The sequence below is a fragment of the Lipotes vexillifer genome, unplaced genomic scaffold, assembly GCF_000442215.2.
Source record: "Lipotes vexillifer unplaced genomic scaffold, Lipotes_vexillifer_v1.1 scaffold943, whole genome shotgun sequence".
Taxonomy (NCBI): Eukaryota; Metazoa; Chordata; class Mammalia; order Artiodactyla; family Lipotidae; genus Lipotes; species Lipotes vexillifer.
In genome coordinates, this window is record NW_006776793.1 from 489,013 (window position 1) to 500,776 (window position 11,764).

General features: G+C 42.9%; 1 protein-coding gene across 2 annotated transcripts in view; it reads right to left on the reverse strand.

Moving 5' to 3' along the window:
* LONP2 (lon peptidase 2, peroxisomal) overlaps window positions 1-11,764 on the reverse strand; it is a 98,785-nt gene that overhangs the window by 2,375 nt on the left and 84,646 nt on the right. For both annotated transcript variants that reach the window (XM_007450633.1, XM_007450634.1), the window contains 3 exons: window positions 10,777-10,919; window positions 2,213-2,420; window positions 1,609-1,799 (listed from right to left, as the gene is read on the reverse strand). In XM_007450633.1, coding sequence (XP_007450695.1) covers window positions 1,609-1,799; window positions 2,213-2,420; window positions 10,777-10,919 — 542 coding nt within the window. The remainder of the gene's footprint in view (window positions 1-1,608; window positions 1,800-2,212; window positions 2,421-10,776; window positions 10,920-11,764) is intronic.

The following is an 11,764-nucleotide window of genomic DNA, read 5'->3' on the forward strand; positions in this document are numbered from 1 at the left end:
TCCTGCTGGAAAGACTGTCTCTACCTCCAATTCTGTTACATCAGCTGGGGACGCTTCTATCTTCTAGAAGTTGGCTGAACTATCAGCTGATGGCTCCCCACTCAATTGTTTTTTTTAACATCTTTACTGGAGTGTAATTGCTTTACAATGGTGTGTCCCCCATCATTTTTTTAAAAAATATTTTTCATTTATTTATTTTTGGCTGCGTTGGGTCTTCGTTGCTGTGCACGGGCTTTCTCTAGTTGCAGCGAGCGGGGGCTGCTCTTCGTTGCGGTGCGCGGGCTTCTCATTGCAGTGGCTTCTCTTGTTGCGGAGCACGGGCTCTAGGTGCGCGGGCTTCAGTAGTTGTGGCACGCAGGCTCAGCAGTTGTGGCTCGCGGGCTCTAGAGCGCAGGCTCAGTAGTTGCGGTGCACGAGCTTAGTTGCTCCGCGGCATGTGGGATCTTCCCAGACCAGGACTCAAACCCGTGTCCCGTGTGTTGGCGGGCGGATTCTTAACCACTGCGCCACGGGGGAAGTCCTTCCCCCCTCATTTTTGACTGTTATAATTTATTCCCTTTATTCCTTGCTTAGCTTACCATTTTGAACTAGGAAACTAAAGAGTTGATGGTCAGTAAAGCACTTGCTCATTTCCTTTTAGTAGTACAGTTAGTATCAACCACTACCGTCACTAGAAATGCAGTGGTTCTGGGGTAAGGTAAAGAAAAGAGATCGACATTCCTATTGAGTATAGATATACAGTTATATCATAGTAAATAAGGTTTAGAATATGACTTTCTGGTTGAATTAAATTGAAAAAATCAGGGAACTGAGAGCATTTTGTGTGATCCTAATTGGTGATTCTATGACCTACTTTCACCATTACCTCATAAAATAAAGGCGTTCTCATAATAAAGAACATTCCTTTTTTTCTCATTTTGCTATTGAACCCACCAAAACTTTATTGTAGTCTGGTACTGCTAACTAATGACTTAAACCTCTAAATGATCTCTCAAGTTCTATGCATTTTTCAGTGTTTTTATAAGTAGTTATGATACAGGCTGGAGCCCTACAGCCTCATATGTACAGGACTTTTTCAAAATTTAGCCATTGGCGTGGCTAGTCTTTACTACCATTTCCATTTTATACTACTTCTTTTCTATATATCTTTTTCCTCGACCCACCAATTACAGTAAATCTAAGTTATCTATAGGCGGATAGGCGGTCTCACAGGAATTCCAAAGGCTGAGAATTGGGCTTAAAGTTTAGAAATAGCTACCATCCTATTTTACACACATGCCATATATTTAACAATTCGTTAACTAGAACAAAGCCTCAAATCTTCACCTGAACAGCTGACATTTCTGGTGACCAGACTGATATTTTTTTCTGTAAGCAAGTCTTCTTTTTTAGTAGAAGGGAAAACATGGGGAAAATTGTCAGTTTTTCCTTTATTTGATCAAAATTTAAAAATCTGAATTACAGATATAAAAATTTAATATGTGTTTAAAACTAAGCTATTCATAGGAAGAAGGCAAACCACTATTAATTTAGATTTTAAAATACTATTAATAAAAATTTTAAATTAAAAAATTTAAAAACCATATAAATAGGTTTCTTCATACATACTGGAAGAACAAGACCTCGCAGTGTGATTTCACCAGTCATGGCTACATCTGAACACACCAGCCGCCCACTAAAAAGTGAGGCGAGACAGGTTGCTATGGTAACTCCAGCAGATGGTCCATCTTTTGTGACAGCTCCAGCTGGGAAGTGCAGATGGATGTCTGTGTTCTCAAGAAGATCAAAACTTCCAGAAGCTTTAAAAACGGAAAAAAGGATTTTGATGTAGAAAAATTAAACCTGTTTTCTTTTTCTCCAAAAAAAGAAAATCAAAGAGAGAAAAATGAATGTTTCGGGTAAATAAATCCTTCAAAATATTAATGGGCAGTATAAGTAAAGTGGGGGTCTGGAAGAACAGCTTCATTCTATTCCAAGTAGCAGGAAAAACAAAACAAACCCTTGGAGTCAGTTTCCAACTCAGGTTCCAGTCAAACAGTCCTCAACTGGGAACTAGAATTTCCACGGGAATTCAAAAGCAAAGGTCTGTGCTTTAAGGGGTAACTGGATCTGTCTCTGAACTGTGGGATGCCTCCTGGGTCAGGATCCCAAGGCTCTCCTTTGCCTGCAGCTGCACCCCCGCCCCCCCCACTCCCTGGGGTGGGTCTCTCACCATTGGTCAGATGGTATTTCTTGGCGTTGCTGCGGAGCCAGCTGATAGCCAGGTGGGCAGACTCCTTCATGACGTCCCCCAGCTGGCCGGTCAGAGTTAACTGGCCTTCGCCATCCATCCGACTCGCCTCCACGAACATGATTTCCCCCCCTAAGGGAGTCCAAGCCAAACCGATCGCCACTCCTGGTTGACTCAGACGCTCAGACACCTTGAGAGAAAGAAGGAAAATGATCGGTAAGGCCAACAAGAGCCGAATTCTTTTCAGGCTGACCTAATCACAAGCACTGGCTCTTCCTCAGAGGGCTTAAGCTTAAGCTGCACCTCAACGTACTTACTACTGCACATGACTTGGAGTCACACAGGGCTTTTTTGCCAAGAGAGACTTTGGCATTTATCAGAAACAATTTTACCTTAAAGTATGTGTGAGTGACTTTGATACTTAAGCACCCCATCTAGTTACACATGCCCTAATTTTCAGGAACAAACGCAATCGTTTTATCTATCTCAATGCTTTTATTAGGCTGCACATTTAAAAACACTACAGCACCGAACTTCATTTTAGGCAATCATGAATTTGCTTCTGGAAGTCGCAACGCTCTTTTCAACGTACTTCTGAGAAGTGTTAGCTCCAGAGGCCAAGGTATATATTAAAACCCCTGGATCTTACTTCCCTGCCACTCGTCTTTACTTTCTTGCTGCAGAGACACTATAAAATGCTACTTCACTATGTCCTGGATCCTTTCTGTGTACTCGGAGGCCCACGGTGCTGGCTCTGTCACTGGTGATTACAAGCCAAATAGGTTCATACATCCAAGTTATGAAAACATATCAAAAGTAACAGCTGAAAAACAGTTATGTTAACTTTTATCGCACATTCTGAGCCTCCAAATTTCTTATCGTAATAGAAGTTATCCATGTTAGAGGAACTCGGCACAATATGTCAACCCAGCACTAATGCAATCATGAGATTTTTCCACCAAGAGGTAACTTTCTCACTACAGAGCAGTAGAGTCTATAGCCTGAGTTTCTGGTTAAAGGGCTGGGTGGCTGATGCTTACTTTTCCAAGGGGCTTAGATGCTGAAAATCCTGATTTTAAATGGATGTGTGACATCCATTGAAGCTACTGGGCACTTATTTTTAGTAGTAAACATAAAAGCCTATTTTTAAAGTTGGTTTTATATTTAAAATTTTAATTTTATATTTAATGATACGTTAGAGACTGGGAAGGCCAGGCTGCATCGCTGGCTGAGCTGACACTGTGCACCACGGATTTCACCTTCCCTCAGCTTTGCATTTGCCCTGTTTTGTATCTATTTGAGGAAAAAGATGCAAAAGATCAATATGCAAAAGATCAGTACTATTTAAGGAAAACACAGAAACAACTATTTATAAAAGTGTTCACAAGGCTTGTTCTTGCTAATATAAAATCAATTCTCTATACCTGAACGACATCTACTTTGGGTGGGAATTTGTCAGGGGTTCCTGTTTTTACTGCATGGCTCTTTTCTAGGACTGACTGAACCAGTCCTAAAGAATTATCCTCAATATACTGAATCCTGTGCTAATCTAACAGAAAAAGCCATATAGCACAACTTCGTTAGCTATAATGAGAACAATCCCTTTTAACAGCTAAATCCTCAAAACTCATTTTGTCAGAACAATACCAAACATGTCCCCAAAGAATCAGAGGTAGGATTCATGTTGATTACCACATTGCTTCAAGAAACCAAGCCAGTTTCCAACACTCTCCATCTGCCGGTGCTCTGGGTAAAAGTAACTGGTCCATTGTTCATTGAAAGGACAGGGGGTAGATAAGTACACGTGACCAAACCCAAACCATCCAGGCTCGTAATCACTTTATTCTAACTTGACGGTAAGTGCTGAAATATTAACATGAAGATGGGACCAGTGACCAATCTGTGTAAAACCCAACAACACACACACGGGAATCTGTGTAACCCAACAACACACACACGGGAATCTGTGTAACCCAACAACACACACGGGAATCTGTGTAACCCAACAACACACATGGGAATCTGTGTAACCCAACAACACACACACGGTGGGGAGAACTGAGGGCAGGAGTTACTATCACACCTGGAGTCTCGTGATGAGGCTAAGAGCAGCTATCTAAGAAGTAACGAATCTGTAATTCTTAGACTTGGAGTCATATTCTTCAAAGCCATGTGTTCTGAAATTGTAACAATTCTCTTAACAACCAAGCATCCAGTTTCTAGGTATTTTTCCCTCGGAAATAATGAGTGCAAGTAAATATGAATTTAAAAGATAAGATGTATGCTGTTTCTTGCTCCCGCATGCAGTTTCCCAGCCATCTTAAACCCTTTATACAGAACAATTTGTATTTTACAGACCCCTAACAAGTGCTTCAATACAATAATTTCAAAACTATGTTTATCTACTGGTACTTTTCTACCAGTTTCTAATTCCATTACTGGTCTGTGGAATCATCAACTGTTATTAGCCAAGACAGGCCTAGGCTTGATGCTTAGAACGTTCTTCCCTCTAAATGTCAAAGTGGAGCAGGAGTTTCTCAAGTTCACTTCTGTCATTCAATTTCCCTTGAAACTGGTGCTTCACGTTTCCTTTATCTGTTATCTGTCAACTAAATCTTGTTCAAAGAAATGGTCATTTTCTTCTGTAATAGTTCTATCAATCATGTAAATATGAAGACTGAGGAAGTGTTTAAAATATTTAATGAAAAACCTAATTAATAACAGGATATGTCTTATAAAGTATGACTGCATTCTGAACACTTCAATGATAGCAGTGTTTAAGCGCATCTAATCATTGCCAATTTCACACTGTTCTTTCCTCTCAATTAACTTAAAATTTTAGTGATATTTGACTGAAAGAGTAAATACGTACAACTCTTTGTGACCCTTCCAAACCTAGACCAACACTTACGGTTTTAATACCTTGTTATTTACTGCTGCAGCCATCAGAGGGACTAAGAGTTTTACCTTGATCCAATGGTACTGGCACCGGGAGCCTGGCCCCATCATGGATCACAGGGATGTCAAGTGAAAACCTCAGAGCGGTGACAGACTACCTACCTAACCGCATCAGGTAAGGGGCCGCTTACCCCCCAGCACGGGGAGTGCAACAAGACCATCTAGCCAGTGCCTGTATCTACAGAGAGCCCTGCAGAGGCAAGGGTCCACGTCTGTGGAGTTGGGACAGGTGTCACAGGAAAGACTGAGTGGTCTTAAAGTCTGCTGGGCAGGAAAAGGCCAGGAAGCCTTTTCACAGCAGAGAGGCCAGCAGGTGCCAAGGACTCAAGACAGGAATAATATTGTGGGCCTTCTCGCCAGGGACAGGCACAGTGCCTCGCAAAACCTGAGCTGTCAGATGGCTGAGGTATGTTGCAGGTTCGTGCCTCAGTAACGCTTACACCACACGTTGGTTTGTTTTCTATAGCTCGCACAGGACCTTTTATGCTCCCGCCAGGGTTGTCACCACGGCGGCTCTCCATCTGCCAACTTCTTTAAAGTCTCTGTAGGAATATTTGATTTTTCCAGTTGTGAACTTGTTTGCTTTGGAGGGGTGCTGGGGTCAGCCACCGTCACCTCTGGAAGCTGCATGACACGGCCCCGGTCTGGCGCAGCACCGGCGCCGCTGAGAGCCAGCTGCTTGCAGGCCCTTCCAGTAAGGCCTTTTCTTGGTACAACTGGCTGGTGGTGGGCCAGGCTGAGTGCAGCATTGGTGCTGTCCTAACAGGGGCGTGGGGCACAGCAGGTCTGAATGGAGAGGGAGGAAGAAGGAATTTACTACCACGACTCTTTGGGCATTTCGTTAGTGTTTATACACTTTGCTCATTTCTACCACCTGCTTTTGTCTGTCTGCAAGGCAAGCACACTGATGGAATTTCCTGGAATTCACCTGTGGATGCATTCTATTCAGGACGTTTTTTAAAATCTGCATGTCTAGTCTCTTCTTCCCTTTATTACTATTTTTTCTAAGGGCAGTGACCTTTGCATAAGGACTTTTTGTCCACCACTGAGGCTTTCATACAAACTATGAATGGAGTCAGGAATACTCAGATGACACATTCTCAGGATTAGCAGACTGGACAAAACATAGACGCTCGTGGCTTGGATGACTGGTTTCCTGAGGCTGAAAATCAAATTTATCCTGGAAAGACTAGAGTTTATGTGTTTTTCTGATTGTGTCACCATATTTGCAGTCTATGAGATTGATTGTTACCCCCAGAGATATATAGGAACTCTATATGTTGGATTTTTTGGGGGGGGGGTGTCAACTGCAGGATTGTATTATATTTATATGATGTATCTAATTATGTATATATATCTAATATGCAGATAATATATATGTATGTGTGTATATATGTATCTCATAATGTGGAGGCTTCTCCTGGCTTCACTAGGATGAAAATGAAAATTATAAGATTCTCATCTCCCCCCAAAGAGGTTCATGTAATCAGTAAAAGTAACTGCAACCAAGTTTACCATTATTAATGGCAATCTCATAACTGACCAGATCAAATGAGACTCAGTAGCTGCGTCCTTCCTAAGCCCTCCATGCCGGGACCTGGGCCTGCCTCTGAGGAGGTAGGTGTTCTGAGAAGCAGTCAGGGAGAATGAAGTCTCGGCTGCCCCAGACACCGGCACCTACCCCACCCTCTCCCACTCTCTCTCTCATAATGCAGGGAGATCTGTTATTTTTTTAAAGTGGGTGTTTAACTGATCTTGCTTCTTTAGGAAACTTTATTGTACTTGAAAAGGTGACTTATGATACTGTTCCTAAATAGGAAATCTAGACAAAGTTTCAGGAACTCATTTTTCAACCTGTTGAGAGAATTCTAAACAGATATAACACCGGTAAAAGTGTGCCTTCTTATCTTTCTTCCTCACTGTTAGTTTGCTAGGTCAGTAACATTTTTGGTACTAATGTATTTTTGCAGACTCATCTTCAATGAAAATAAAGCACAGTAAGGGGTGGTATAGGTTATTAAAGCAAATATAAAATTAGGGTTATAATAAAAATAATAGGGACTTTTACTTTTGTGACTGGGCATAGGTCTATTTGTTTTAAGGGTGTATGGTGGTTGCAGGAACCAGTATTTGTTTGTTTTTTTAGCATGTACTGGGCACTATGGTGGGTGCCTTATATACATTAACTCAGCAAATTCTAAAAACTATCTAAAACCTATATATAATCCCCCCATGCATCGGATGACGCCAGCACGGCCGAGGCGGCGGGGTTCATCACGCTGAGTGGCGGGCCTCTTCCTCCTAACCCCTGCTTATGGCAGACGGCTTCCCATCTTCATTCTCTGCTCACTGCCTTCTATAGTCAAACCCACTCTCTCCTTCCTGACCACCCTGAGTCCCGCCATCACCCTGGGTTTCTTCAGGGAGTACCTGAGACCCGTGCAAGCTGGCTTCTCTGTCTCTAAGCACGCCCTTAACTCCAAAACCACGCTTCTCACCCTCACCCAGCCACCCTTTTCCTGGTCCTTATTGCCAACAGAAGCCATATGACCTCTGAAATCTGAATTTAACCACCCCTTTCCCTGACCACCACTTTTTCATCCTTCTAGCTCACTTGTACTCAAGACCATCAACTCTACCTCCTTCACATTACACACCAGCTCTGTCCCAGCTTTACTGCTCTCCTTGTGCACGAATACTCCTCTGTTCCAGCGTTATCATCTTTTCCGCGTAATTACTCAACTCTCAGCCCCCTTTCTCCATCATACCCGCCACAGGGGACCCTCATCACACACCAGCTCTTCCTTCACACCGGGGACCCCACCGCGCCGCACTACCCCAAAGACTCTGCTCCTGTGGTACCACCTCTCTCTCCAGCAACCTCAGTCTGACTCTCTCTACTGGACTATTCTGACCAGCAAACAGGCTGCCATTTGTAACCACTCTCCCTTTGACCTCCATCCTCCCTTCTAGCCACCTCACTTCTCTGCAGTCGTTCACAGCCAAGCTTCTGAAAGAGCTGCCTACAAATTACTTCTACTTCCCCACCTCCCATTCCCTCTTCAACACACTCCCATCACTCCTTGTGAACCCACTCTGTCAAGGTCACCTACAACCTCCATGCTGTAGAATCCGGCTCACAGACAGCAAATGCATCTGCATGTTCCCCCTTCTTGAGACAGTCTCTGCCTTTGTTTTCATGGCGGCACAACATCCTTCTTTTGCTCTTACCTGACTGCCTGTTCCTTCTTAGTTTCTCTCTGTCTGTTTTGAGGGCTCCTCTTCCCCTACATGACCCTAACTGTTCAGGGCCTGCTCCTAGGCTCCCTGCTCTTTACTCCGTATCCTTTTCCTTTGGTGATCTCAACATTCCCAGGACTTTAAAAATCCTGTTTTCTAACAACTCTATAATTTATATCTCCCATTCCAAAACAGAGTACTATAGTTGGCAAGAACAGAAATGAAAATCTGAGGTAGAGCAGGTATGCCTTCTTGTTAAACTGCTGTACCTCAAGCAATTCTCTTTTAGCAGGAAAGGGCAGGAATCAGCTTGGCTGCAGGGTATCATAGGAGAGTGGAAAGAATACTGGACTTGAGGTGGCTGATCTGAGTTTAAAGATTGGCCTCACTAATTGCACCTTATGTGAATTTGCATGATTCATTTAATTTCCTTAAGCTCTTACCCTGTGTGTAAAATGGACGACCCCTAGCACAGTGATGGGCCTTGTGGACAACAAAGAAATGTTCCATAAATCTTAATTTCATGGATGCAAAAGCTGAGGCAGAGAGTGGTTATATAATTTGGGGCTGATGGGTCATTAGACCACTAAAGGTAGAGAAAGAAACCCCTGGCGCCAGGGTAAATTCTCTCAACTGTGGAAAATATGAACAAAATGTTCCAAACTCCCAGATACCAGACCTTCTATTCTAAGATGCTATTTATAGAAGGGAAAATGACTACTGGATTCATACTGGTCAAAGTGTTCATATGTAATAGCTCAGATGCTACAAAGAAAATAAAATAGTTTTTGCAGTGATATCAAACAGAGCTATTAAGCAGTGTTTATAAAATTTCTCTTTTCTGTCCTTGGGCTCTTTCTCTGCCAAAGCTCCAAGAATGTCAGCAATGCTTCCAAACCTAACAGGAGCAGTCATGGCTGGGAGAGAAGGGTCTATGCAACAGAAACACGCATCCATCTTTTGTTTTTATCAACTGCTCTGGTGTAAATTCCCAAAGAATGGCTGGCATGTACTGTTCTGGAAAGCCAAGAGAAAAGAGCCCGCCGGACATGCAGGAGAACCTGTTTCTACTGTCACTCACAGAATCACTGGGTTCACTCGGAACAGGAAAGCAGCTTTGGCCCGTGTTCTCAACCAAAACAAGTTTTGCTCCACTTCTTTCAACACTTCAAAATTTAAATCCATCCCCAGTATCTTAAGAATTCAAATAACCAAAATAACGTTTCTGATTCTATCGTTCAGGAGCAGGTTTACTGCCAACGGTAAACGCGTTCTATTCTTGTGGCTGAGAGCTTTGCAGAACTAAATGACTAGCTCAGAGTTTAAGAAAATAAACAAGATGGATCTGGGGGCTACTTCTCCTCTTCTCAGTTTTAAGACTTGAGGAAAATCATGTTTACTGGTAGTGATTTCAAATGCTGGATGCAGAGATTACTTTCTGCATAATTCACCAGATATATCTTCTGAAAACCTTTTTTCCTTTAAACAGACAAGGTGATAGTAAAGCTTCTGAAGAAAGATTCTAATAAGTTCAGTATTAAAATACATACTCTTTCTAGTAAATGCCCCAGGAAAGCTCATATAAGCATCCTATAAAATATGTCACAATACCTCAGCAGTCACAGCTTCCTTTGGTGATCTCAACATTCCCAGGACTTTAAAAATCCTCTATTTTCTAACAACTCTATAATTTATATCTCCCATTCCAAAACAGAGTACTATAGTTGGTAAGAGTAGACCAACACCTATTTCTATCCAGCTCCCTTGACTCGGTGCTGCTCCCAAGGCCTTTATGGCTCCACGTTCTGCTATGAGGGAGAGTTAGGGGAGAGAGATGGAAATAGGGCTGGGCTTGCATGTCGGTTTAACTCGAAAGGCACTAGTAATAACAATGAAAGAACAGATCCTGAAAGATGCCATCTGGTCTGCACTAGAGCAGCCTGAAGCTAAAGCCAGGCTCATGTTTTCAGGTATTCTGTACTGGGTTGTTTCCCTCCCTCCTCCAAGTCTTTGATAGCACAAAGAAATACTTAATTAAAGCACACACAATAGGAATATATAGTTTCTAAGGAGGAAAGTCAGAGACACTGTTCTTAAAATGGAACTGGATGCAAAGAATAAGATCAGACTGGGTTTCCAAAAGAGGATCTGGCCAGGGTCTCTGGTGCTCTGCAAAAGCCACATTATCACATTAAGCACCAAAATTTAATACCATAGAGAACACAAGTTTCCAATCTTAAGACAAAATTCAGCCTCTCCCCAAATACCCAAATCTACTTCTCTCCCAATCTATTAGGCAACCAACAGAGTAAACTGGTGGGTATCAACAAAGGAACGAGAATGATCACCTCCATTTCATACATCGGGGGCCCAAGGATGTCTTTCAGAGCGTGGAAGTCAATCAAAATTGGCATTTCAGGTGGCAGGGCCAAGTCGGTAGTGTCGTTGATAGATTCGGGTTTTGTATCTCGTACGATGTGTTCTCTGTAACCTAAGAGAGAAAATTTTACTTGAGAATTCTCAGAGATTTGCAGGTATGAAAATTCATTAGCAGTAAATATCAAACAGAAGCTCAGTGGACTTCCAACTGTTCAGTCACCTTTATACATTTATTAAGGCACAAAAATTCACCTTGTGTACCTGTGGTACGCAACAGAAGAACTAGTCTTTCAAGAGCCCCCGAGGGGTGACTCTGTGAAATCAACACAACTCAAACTGTTCAATTCCCTCCTCAGAAGAGTTGCATCAGGTGTCCCATTTCCTGACAGCCAACGTGAACTTGGAAATGACAGAACCCCTAGAAGCAACGCCTCTTGTGTAAACATATAGCTCAACTCCAAGGTTATTATTTTCCAATAAAAAAGAATATAATTGTCATCGCCAGGGTAAGATAATATGAAGCCTGGCTTGAAATCCCTATAATAATGGACTATTTCCTTTACCTGCCTAAGAGCCCTGGCTGCTGACATCTTGTCGAAGGACTGACTCATTCTGGTTGAGATCAGACAACCAGGGAGCAGGAACCAACTGCCCCAGGACCACCGTTTCTACTGGTCTTTGTAATTCCAATCTTAGTAAAGAAAAATATTACTTCAGTCTATAGCCAGAAACCTAAAATAAGTAGAGGTTTAAAAATGTAGGAAAGGGCTTCCCTGGTGGCGCAGTGGTTTAGAGTCCGCCTGCCGATGCAGGGGACACGGGTTCGTGCCCCGGTCCGGGAAGATCCCACATGCCGCAGAGCGGCTAGGCCAGTGAGCCATGGCCGCTGAGCCTGCGCGTCCGGAGCCTGTGCTCCGCAACGGGAGAGGCCACAACAGTGAGAGGCCTGCGTACTGC